The 12268-nt window shown below is 35.4% G+C and overlaps 1 protein-coding gene across 3 annotated transcripts in view; it reads left to right on the plus strand.

Moving 5' to 3' along the window:
- Positions 1–12268, plus strand: part of CSMD3 (CUB and Sushi multiple domains 3) — a gene marked incomplete at its 5' end in the record, with an annotated part of 1071061 nt that overhangs the window by 480230 nt on the left and 578563 nt on the right. For all 3 annotated transcript variants that reach the window (XM_079901374.1, XM_079901375.1, XM_079901376.1), the window contains one exon: positions 1840–1961. In XM_079901374.1, coding sequence (XP_079757500.1) covers positions 1840–1961 — 122 coding nt within the window. The remainder of the gene's footprint in view (positions 1–1839; positions 1962–12268) is intronic.

A 12268-nucleotide genomic window follows, 5' to 3' on the forward strand; every position in this document is an offset into this window, starting at 1 on the left:
GTGAGTCTGGCTGGGGCTTCCCTGGTAGCACAGTGGTTGAGAGTCTGCCTGCCGATGGAGGGGGCACAGGTTCATGCCCCGGTCCGGGAGGATCCCACATGCCGCGGAGCAGCTAGGCCCGTGAGCCATGGCCGCTGAACCTGCGCATCCAGAGCCTGTGCTCTGCAACGGGAGAAGCCACAACAGTGAGAGGCCCGCATACCACACACACACACAAAAAAAAGTTAGTCTGGAGGTGCTAGGTTAAAGGGAACAAATTTCCAGTTATAAGATGAATAACTTCTGAAGATATAATGTAGAGTATGGTGAATATAGTTAATAATGCTGTATCACATACTTGAAGGTTGCTAAGAGAGTAGATCTTAAACATTTCTCACTACACACACACATGCACAAGTGGTGATTATGCGAGGTGAATCATCATGTTGTTCACCTTAAACTTACACAATGTTATATGCCAACTATATCTCAATAAAGCTGTAAAAAAGAAACCAAATGTTAAATATTCAGAAATTTTGTGAGGCCTTGACAAAGCTTTGGTAGCCTAAAATCAGCAAGGTATTTTTACTATGGAAATTGGAAATTGAGAAAAATAAAAAAAGTGAACAGGAGAGAAGAAAATGCAGTAATGAACATGGAAGACTTACAAGAAGGGGGTAGTAAATGAAAAAGGGAAGGTTGGTAATTGATGTTGAAGGAAGAAAAATACCATTTGTTAATTTTTCCTTATTATAAAATAACAGTTTTATTGTTTAAAATATAGAAGTCAGACACAAACAAGAGAAAATTAAAAGTAACCAATAAATCACCACAAAGTTGTCTAGAATAGATTCATGCTAAAATATGAGCTAAAGGGAAAAAAAAAACTAGCTAAAAAACACTAACATACTAGAGAGACACAGATTTCATGATAAAAAGATAAGACTTGAAGTTGCAAGACCTGAGCTCGAATCTTGACTATGTTATTTACTAGCTGAGTGATCTTGGACAAGTCAAACAAACTTTTGGGACCTCCATAAACTGATCTTTAAAGTGATTATATGTAAAGTTTTATGTGCATATGAAAATCTATGTTAAACTGTACATGACTTAAAAGTACAATGAATTATTGATGGATTGGAAAAAGATGACTTAGGCAGGATTTTAATGGAATGGGGCAAAAAAATACATATCAAAAGTAATGCCACCAAGAAACTTTTGTGGTGCTCAAGAAGGAAGTCAAGACATATACAGTGTGGTCAGAAACTCTTGTTAATTAGAAGAGAAAAGGGTTAGAAAACTGAGGAAATATTATAACATGACTTTTGTGGGAATTTCTTAAAATTACCTCAGTGTAGCTCTTTTTGTAATCTGAATGGCTCAATTCATAGTTATAAGAACAGAAAAAGTAGTTTTAATATTGATGTTTCAATTATGAGTTTTATGCTATTATGCTATTATGAGTCCTAGTGTACTTAATAAATAGAAAGGAAAACACTATTTAAATTGCTAATCAATCCAAAGATTTGCTTTTTCCTCTTTGTAGAATTTTGTTAACACAATATTGAATAAATATAAGCTCTCACTAATTAAACTAACCTATTTACAGTCAGAGGACAACTTATCATGCTTCACACTTTAATTCATAACTAGTTTTCGATTAATGTTTAAAATATGAGCTTGTGAACTTCAGGGTGTAAAAAACACTCTCATTTCGATGTCACATTAGAATGTCATAATATATATTTCAATGTGGTTATTATTGTGCAATTTTGAATTTAAAGTCTATTTGCAAGTTATTTTATTGCTATGATTTTGCATGTGGCACGTTCACCTTTTAAAATGCAATTTCTCTTTTAGTGAAGACATGTGGCTCTAATCTTCAAGGACCAAGTGGAACCTTTACGTCTCCCAACTTTCCATTCCAGTATGACAGCAATGCACAATGTGTCTGGGTCATCACAGCGGTGAACACCAATAAGGTAACTGAAAACCATCTCTGGTGAAAAAGCATAACCATAAAGACAAAAACAAAGACATCATGAGGGAAGTGCAGTGAAGAAAATTCATACCTAACATATGATTTCTGAAATATTTCCTACTTATCCATTATATAAAACATAAACATACAAGAAATACGGAAAAAATGTTAAATATTGCAGTTCTATCCCAACTAACATATAAACGACAACACATTAAAATTATAAATTAGTGTTTTCTGAGACATGCTTTTGAAGGTTGTAAGTATACGTTTTTTATTTTTAAAGAGGCCATAAATAATGGCTTTTCACTTTATATCTTTCTGCTTGACATATCATTCAGGTATATCATGTTTTTATACATAGCTGCCTTTCCTTTCAGTGTTTCTCTATTGCCACAGATCACATAGCTTTTCTTTATTATAAGAAGTTATTAATGTTCTCTCCACTAATAGAGGATTCATATTATGGGTACTTCTAAAGGTTGAGTTGTCTTTCTATTTGACTAAAAATGAATAATACATCTAAATATGTATATGCCACAGTACTTCAAACAAAATTATAATGCTGAATGAACAAAAGAGCAGCTGAAAAATTAGCAAGTTTTGTTTCTGTTCTCTCTATCCTGCTTCTCCTTGTAAGAATGTATAGCGAGGACCTAAATAGGAAGAGTCAAAATTCCTCTCAGAATATATGATATCTTATCTGAGTTAGATTAAGGAAAGGTTGGTGGTAGAGTCCATAAAACTGGGTCAGATTTGTAGTTCAAATACTGATTTAGAATTTACCAACTAACAACTTTGATCAGGCTATTTAACCTCTCTGAAATTCAGTTTCTTTTTCTATAAAATGTGAGTAATAAGAGCATGTATTTCAAAGTTATGAGAAGTAAGTGAGGTAAAGCATACAGAGTACTTAGCAGAGTTAATAAATACTTAAAAAACATTAACTCGTTATTAGATACAAAGTATACTATTTTCCAGACTGTTTTGGGTTTTATGTTCATAAAACAATCATAAGAGTAGCAGGGTTGTTTTAAAAATCAACTCAGTGGTCAATTACACTTGCCTTATAGGAGAGCCCTGATTTACAACTCATAAGAACTAGGTCAGAAGCCTATGCTCCCCTAAACTAGCTGTATAAACTTTGGGAAAATTACTAAATCTAACTCTTCACCTTCACAAAGGAAATCATTTTACTTACCCAACCCGTGTTGTCAATTCAATTCAATTCAGCAAATGTTTATCAAATACCTTCTCTGTGCAAATTATGGGTTGTTAAGGAAAAAAAATCATGAACTACTTGAGAAAAAATAAGCGCATATTTATTGAACATTTAGTAACATACAAGGTACCATTCACAGCACTTTCCATGAATTATTTAATTTTAAGACTTCCCTTAATAGATAAATAATTTTATGTCTGCATTTAATAAAGAAGATAAATAACGTGTCTGAGATCACATAGGTAGCAAAGGTCAATGCTGTGTACTTTATAAGATGTGTGTTATTTACAGTGACGTATCTCACACTAAGACATAAGTATCTTATACTAAGATAAACATGAAGCAAATTCATTGTAAAGTATGGGAGAAACACATTGTATTAATCTTGTATGGAGATAGAAATCTTTTTTATGTCATAGCAGTTACCTATAATTGTCAGCAAAATGTGGTAATTATCTCCTGCTCTATAAGATGTTTACTTTGCTAAGCTTAACTCATTTTCATTATTGAATTACCTGAAGTTTCACAGAGGCCATCACATTTCTCCTTGCTTTTCTTAACCAATCTACCAAACTTTTATCTATTCTTTCTCTCCATAAAAAAAATCGAATTTATTTTCTAAGGAAGACATAATTACTTTCTTTGCTATTTTTATCAAATAGCTGATTGAGGACATTAATTTTTGATCTGTTGGTTTATATCCATTTTAAGATACCCTGTAAAAATCCAAGTATTTTCAACCATCTCCCACAATTATATTTTACACTGTGGCCCAGTTACACACACACACGCACACACACACACACACAGACACACACATACATACATACATACAATGCTAAAAAATAATTTTCCCTTACTACATGAATGCAATTCTCTGTTTTTGATTCTAACTTGTAATCTATTTTTAAAATAGTGGTCATGCCTCACTAAATCAATTTTATGATGCACTACAGGTTATAACTATATATTTTGACAAATACTGTTGGAAGATTTGCTTACATAGATTACCATGTCAGAACTCTTTTGAGAAGACAGTTACTGGCATAAACCACAGGTGCAGAGCTCTCTTAGTTGGTATAAACCCAAATTAACCAAGATACTTAACCCCTCAATATCTATGAGTTTCTTCAAAAATCATTGCTCATGTTTTTCTTTATGTTTGATAACTTAAAAGCAATCATTGGGGAGGGTTCAAGATGGTGGTATTGGAAGATCCTGAACTCAACTCTTCCCACAGATACAACAAATATACAACTACATATGGGATAATTCCCTCTGAAAGGGGCCTGAAAACACAACAGAATCTCCACAACAAAGGGTGAAAGGACAGCCACAAAGGGTAAAGGGACAGTTAGGAGAAACAGAGATGCAGTCATGCCAAGGAAAAACGACACACCCCAGCCACAGCGATTCACAGTCTGGAAGGATCACAAGGTATGGATATTTTCCTTGAGAAACAAGAGATTTGAACTTCACATCAGGCACCCCAACCCTTAGATCCTTCACAGGAAAGATGAGCCCCTAAAACACATGCTTTGAAAACCAATGGGTAATACATCCAGGAAAACTGTAGAACTACAGTGAATGGAAAACTCACTCTTAAAGGGGTCACATGCAGACTCAGTCAACCTGAAAACCAGCACAAAATCACCAGATTGAAAAGTGATTTCAATCACTTGAAAAGGTCAAAGGTAAAGGGGACTCCCTTACTGATCTTAAAGTGTCTGCTGGAGAGGCAGGAACCAGTTGAGATGCTCTCTGGGGACTAAGACACTGGTGGGAGCCATTTTTGAAATCTCAGGGTACGATGCTAATACCATCTCTGGAGAGCACCATTTAGGAAATATCCATCTAACCTGTTACTGCCAGTGGATGTGCCCCACAAAGAGCTCTACCTACTCCTGTGCCTTGGCCAAGCTACAGAACCAGCTGGGATGTGACTCTGCCCAGTGTTCAGCAGCTACCATGACCAGGTCCTGCAGCCAACCATAATAGAGGCCAGCCCTGCCCACCAGCACACTGAAGCAGCAGCAGCTGCAGCCCCTCCACAGCAGGGGAATGCATGCAGTCCACATAGGGGACACCTCTTGAGTGCCTGGCACTTCTGAGCCCTACAGAACATCTACATAAAGTCACTCCTCCAAGACTGGGAGAGGTAGCTGATTTACCTAATACATAGAGACAAATACAGAGAATTAAGCAAAATGAGGAGACAGAGGACTATGTTCCAAGTGAAAGAACAAGACAATGCCTCAGAAAACAAAATAAAGCAGAGTTAAACAATCTACTTTATAAAGAGTTTAAAGTAATAGTCATAAATATTCTCACTGAACACAGGAGAAGAATGGACAGACACAGTGAGAACTTCAACAAAGAGACAGAAAATATGAGGAAATACCAAACAGAAGTTATAACTGAACTGAAAAATACACTATAGGGGTTCAAAAACAAGTTGGATGAGGTAGAAGAATGAATAAGCAAGCTGGAAGACAAGTCAATGGAACTCACCCAGACAGAACAGCAAAATGAATAAAGAATTTAAAAAACTGAATACATCTTAAGAAACCTTTGGGACAAGATCAACAGGAATAACAACATTTGTGTTATAGTGGTCCCAGAAGGAAAAAAATGAGAAAAAATATTGAAGAAATAATGGCTGAAAATTTTCATAATCTGGAGAGGAAACAGACATCAAGGTCCAGAAAGCACAGAGAATTCTGAATTAGATGGACCCAAAGAGACACATAACAAGACACATTATAATTAAAAATGGTAAAAGTCAAGGACAAAGAGAGAATACTAAAAGCAGCAAGAGAAAAACAACCTGTTACATGTAAGGGAAACCCCATAAGGCTATCCGCAGTTTTTTGTTTTCTTTTGTTTTTTTCAGCAGAAATCTTACAGGCCAAAAGGAGTGGCATGACATATTTAAAGTGCTGAAAGGAAAAAACAACCAACCAAGAATTCTGCAATAACATACCCAGGAAGGTTACCATTCAGAATTGAAAGAGAGATTAAGAGTTTCCCAGGGAAGCATAAGCTAAAGAACTTCACCACCATTAAACTGTCCCTGAGAGAAATGTTAAAGGACCTTCTTTAGGCTGAAAATAAACATCAGTAATTAAATAATAAGAAAACAATGTAAAAATCCACTGGAAAAGGTAAATATATAACAAAGGTAGTATATCAATTACTTATAAAGCAAGCATGAGGATTAAAAGACAAAAGTAGGGGCTTCCCTGGTGGTGCAGTGGTTGAGAGTCCACCTGCCAATGCAGGGCACATGGGTTCGTGCCCCGGCCCGGGAAGATCCCACATGCCGCGGAGTGGCTGGGCCCGTGAGCCATGGCCGCTGAGCCTGCGCATCCGGAGCCTGTGCTCCGCAACGGGAGAGGCCACAACAGTGAGAGGCCCACGTACCGCAAAAAAAAAAAAAAAAAAAAAAAAAAAAAAAGTAGTAAAATTAACTAAAATTACAATAGTTAGTTAAGGGGTACATAAAAAGATGTAAAGTGTGTCATCAAAAGTGTAAAACACTTGGGGAAGTGAAAATATACAGCTTTGGAATGTGTTCAAATTTAAGTTCCTAACAACTTAAGACAAACTGCTATTTAATTAGAATGTAGTATGTGAGCCTCATGATAATCACAAGGAAAAAACATAAAGTAAGTACACAAAAAAATGAACAGAAATTTAAAAATAATGCTAAAGAAAACAACCAAAACCCAAGGAAAAGAGAGAGGAAGAAAAGAACAGAGAAAAACTACAGAAACCAGAAAACAATTACCAAAGTGGCAATAAGTACATACCTATCAATAATTACTTTAAATGTAAATGGATGAAATTTTCCAATGAAAAGACCTAGGGAGAATAAATGGATTAAAAAAAAAAAAAGACCCATCTGTATGCTGCCTACAAGTGACTCACTTCAGGAGTAAGAACACACACAAACTAAAGGTGAAGGGTTGGAAAAAGATATTCCATGCAAATGGAAATGAAAAGAAAGCTGATATGATACTCATATCAGAAAAAGTAGACTTTAAAATAAAGACGATAATAAAAGACAAGGGCATTACATAATGATAACAGAGCCAGTCCACCAAGAAGATATAACATTTATAAATGTATATGTACCTAACATACACCAAGATATATAAAGCAAATATTAGCAGACTTAAAAGGAGAAATTGAAAGCAATACAGTAATAGTAAGGGACTTGAGCACCCCAGTTACATCAATGGATAGATCATCCTGGCAGACAATCACTAAGGAAACAATAGACCTAAACAACACCTTACACCAAATTAAGTCCGTAATAGGTATATAGAACAGTCCATCCAAAATCAGCAGAATACAAATTCTTGTCAAGTGCACATGGAACATTCTCCAGGATAGTTCACATGTTAAGGGCCCCAAACAAGTCACAATACATTCAAGATTTTTTTTGCCGTATGCGGGCCTCTCACTGTTGTGGCCTCTCCCGTTGTGGAGCACAGGCTCCGGATGTGCAGGCTCAAGCGGCCATGGCTCATGGGCCCAGCCGCTCTGCGGCATGTGGGATCTTACAGGACCGGGGCACGAACCCACATCCCCTGAATCGGCAGGCGGACTCTCAACCACTGCGCCACCACGGAAGCCAGAGCCTGGTGTCTTCTAGAAACTAAAAAGATGACAGCGTTCCTGTGGCATAGTGGGTAAAGAGAAGAATGTAAGAAATGGAGGCTATAGAGCTGATTAAAGCTCGGATCATACAGGGCCCTCTGCGATCCATCCAAAAATGTAATGAGAAGCATGATATCTCTTACTTCATTTAGATATCTCTTAAGTGTCACTTTCTCTCCCCTGAATCACTGACCACCTCCATCTCTATCTCCTTGCTTTATTTTTTTTATAGCATCTTGTAACACATCAGTATTTGAAGATCTCATATTGTATGGTATTATATGCTGCTTCTCTATCTTTTGTGTACTTCCCCAAGAAGGGAGGAAAGTTTGTCTATATCCCCAGCACTAGAATAGCACCTGGTAAAGAGTAGGCTCTAAATACAAATTTATAGAATGAATTAAACAAATTAAAAGTTTTTAGGAAGAAGATTTATCTGATTTGTGTTTCAACATAACATCCAAAATTTTCAAAAGAGGCTTATTAATTGAAGTGCAGTTCACAAAACAGCAAATAGTATAAATATCTCTCCCTACTCTTTTCCCAACCACTCATCCCGAAGAATATTCATTCATGGACCAGCAATCTTTCTTCCTGGATAACTGGCAAACAGTGAGTTCAGTAGCAAATAATTCCTCTTATACCCTAACTTCTTGGGCTTCTACCTAAATTGCTTACTCAAGAAGATAATTTTGGAAGTAAACAAGGTCTTCCATAAATATTAACTGTTAAAGATTCATTAACACTTGAAGAAATTACATAAGCAAAAATAAAGTTAACAACAAAGACCATGAATTGAGAAGCTAATATCTTGCATCCTTCCTCTTTGGTATCAAGGAAAAACAATAAAAATAAACTGAGAATGGGAATTAGAATCCACTGTATGGTTCATTTATATACAAAAATGTATAGTATCTCTCTACCATGTTGTATGTTTAGCCATTTTAAACTAATCTCATTTTTTAATAAAGCTTCAAGTCAAAGGTTCTCTGCATAAAAATAGTATAGATGAATAAATGGAGAGATAGGTATTCTGGATCAGACTGACGTCATTATTAATGAGTGACAAAACCCAGCAAAATAGTGCTTCTTACCAAATTCACTTTAATGAGACGTACTCATATTTGTTTAAAATTTGTTTCAATATGTACAACCTAACATGTACAAATTTGTAATGAATATCCTCCTAAAACCAGCAACAGTATCTGCAAGCATTTTCTTCAAAATTTGTAACTTCAAGTTGATCATTTATATATATTATGAAATTTAAATTATAGCCTCCAGTAGCAACACATGAATAAATGACAGAAAGAACCAATGGTTTTGTAGTTTTGTTATAGATTTAATATTTGATGCATTTTTCATTTTGTGTAGTTTCTTCCCTTCAGTGAAACATTTGTAGTGCCATATTTAATGTCATTGTTACATACCAGCAACCCCCTAAAGGGGAAGAGCAGTGCACAAATACAAAAGGCATAGAAAAATAAACAAAGCTGAAAGCTTTTATCATTCCATCAGTATCTTACTGTGTCTCCAGATTCCCCTCCTGTCTCTGAAATATGAGCCTTTGTAAGAATTGAAACATTAACCTGATTCTGGCAGCAAAGTGGATGAACCTAGAGAATTCCCTAGGCTGGCACTCCTCATTTTTGAATGGTCTAGTCCAAGAGTCTTGGAATACATCTTCTGTCGTAAAATATATAATATTATAGTGTATAATCCTTCTAGAATATGAGAGATTAACTTCTTCCTCTAAAATGAGATTACTTTCAAATAAATAAATGTTGGGTTTATATGTGTTATATTTAAACCTTTTTTATCTTACAGTATTTGTTTCACAAATTTCATGTAAATTTACCTTTTTATAAAAATAGGCAAATTAGGATGATTACTAATTAAACAGTTATTGAACACTAATTTTCCATGTACACATGTAATACATATCATACAAAATACATATCACAAAACAGTAAAATTTTAGGATTATTCTGAAATACATGATATTTTGGACAAACGGGTTGAATATTCTGCTTTGTCTGAATTAGACTATACCCAATAAAATTTGATAAAATAGTCCTATGAGGCATCGATTTTTGAGTGAGCTTTTGACTAGTGCTTCTATATGTATGAAAAGAGAAAAAGGGAAAAAGGACTACAATCATTTTTTTTGGCGGGGGGGGGGTAAAAAATCTAGATTGAGTCCACTCTTCATCCCTACTTTTACAGCTCAAGTTTAGTCCCTCGATCTCTCTAACTGCCCTACTCCACTTCAAATACAGATTGTTCCTGCTGCCAAAGTGAGCATATGAAAAGCAAATAAAACCCTGTCAGCACACCTCTCAAAACTCATTATTTGCTGCTACTCATTTATAAGATAAAGTTCAAAGTCCTTAACATGATACAGCTCCTACCTCCATTTTTAGCCTTCCTTTTAATCACTTCCTGTTTCACAGTTGATATTACAGAAACAAAAAGAATATTTCTTTCTACTGTGCCATTTTTTATGCTCTCTTCTACAGTGTTCTTCCCCAGTTCCCATATTTACCTTCGTTTGCACTGCCTGGGGATTTTCTCTTGGGGGAAATCTTTCCATTTTACTCTTTAATTGGATTGGACAGCTCTTATCTCTGCCCATGTTAACCCTGTGTGTCCATATCCCAAAGCACTTAACACAGGGTATTGTATTTATCTTGTTTATGTCTTGTCTCCAAATTGGACTGTGATCGCTAAGGTCTGAGACATGTATGAATAAGGAAGCTCTTTAATTATATGTCAAATTGATTGTGTAATATAGCATTACATACCTTAAGCTTTGTATGCGAAGCTTATACTTTGTATATTTTGTATTTATGCATTCTGGATTTCCTCACTGGTAAGAAATATACTTGTTAATAACAGAGTGAATTATAGTCATTCTGAAATGAGCTTAATAGAGAAAATATTATTTTCTTCCAGAAAAGATAAATTTCTAGCAGCATAGATTTTGGGGAAGAAACTCTCCTCCTTAAATCACAGTGGGGTTGCCAGAAATAGAACTTCATCCTCAAGATCCATTGTGAACAGATGTCAACATTTATTTTATGATTAGCTAATAATAACTGCCATTTATTGAAGGCCTACTGTATATCAAGCACAGTATGTTCTGTTTTACAAACTAATGTAATACCTACTTCAACCCTAGGAATTATGAATTATAAACACTCTTTTATAGTTATGAGACTTCCCCAAAATAATGTAACGTTCCATGACAGAGAGAGACTTAAACCATATCTTTGCCTGTACCCTTATATTATCTTGTCTCACTAATGTGATTAGCTTGGTATTAATATTAAAGCATCATTAATTTGTTTAGTTAAATATCATCAAAGCTTCATTTAATTCCAATACTAGTTATATTGGTGCAAATTGGCCAATACAGAGAATTGTGACTGGAGAAATACTAAGAAATTTCATCAGCTTCCAGATTTATTTTGAGGCAAAAAAATACAGACTTTATCATGGAAGATAAAATCGTTTATACCAATCCATGCTTTCTGTATTTTTCCCCCAAAGAATTGACACAATGTTTGCTACTTGTCAGATTTCAGAAATTATCTTCCCTTGCCATAACTATTTAAAACATGAGGCATATGTGCAACATCAAAGAACTTACTTAGAAGTTATGCTATTATATATTAGGTATTTGGCAGACAGAAGGTATTTCCTAAGTTGCAGACGTTTACTATGCAAATGCAGAATAGTGTGAAGTTTGAGCACTTGGATTGTCACATCAGGGGAGTCTGAGATTGAATTTAGTCCCATCACTTTTAGCCAAATAAACACAGACAAATTACTGGGCAAAGCATTTTGTAAAACTTAGAATTGAATCTACTGATGTATCCACTAGAATGTTTTCAGTTTAAGTATGGGAAAGATATGGTTTAAATAATAAGAAAATGCATTATTTAGCACAGCATACTATCCAGAGGTACGCAAGTCTCAGACATACAGTAGAAACATCCATCTCTTGGCTCTGGGCATCTCCATGTGTTAGCTTTGTCCTTAAACTACATATTGCAAGATGGTTGCAGTAGCTCTAGTCAGTACATCCAGATCCAGTCACCTCCAAAGCAGACTGATTCTTTGTGTTCATTTGAGCATGAAGAAATATTTTCCCAAAAGCACCCCACGCCCAGAAGATTGCTCCTCGCCTTCCACTGACTGACCAGAATTAAGTGACATAGTAAGATCTAATCTTATCCGTGACAAATGAAATGGAACTGCTAATATTGGCATAGACTCATTAGGAGCCATTCCATGGAACTTGGTATGGGATCAGCAGTCCCTAAAGCATAAGAATGTACACAGAAAGATACATAACTGAGCAAAATCAATGTCCTGTTCGGAAGAGAAAAGTCCAGAGTGAACAAGTAAGATGGCTG

The sequence above is a fragment of the Stenella coeruleoalba genome, assembly GCF_951394435.1.
Source record: "Stenella coeruleoalba genome assembly, chromosome: 17".
Taxonomy (NCBI): Eukaryota; Metazoa; Chordata; class Mammalia; order Artiodactyla; family Delphinidae; genus Stenella; species Stenella coeruleoalba.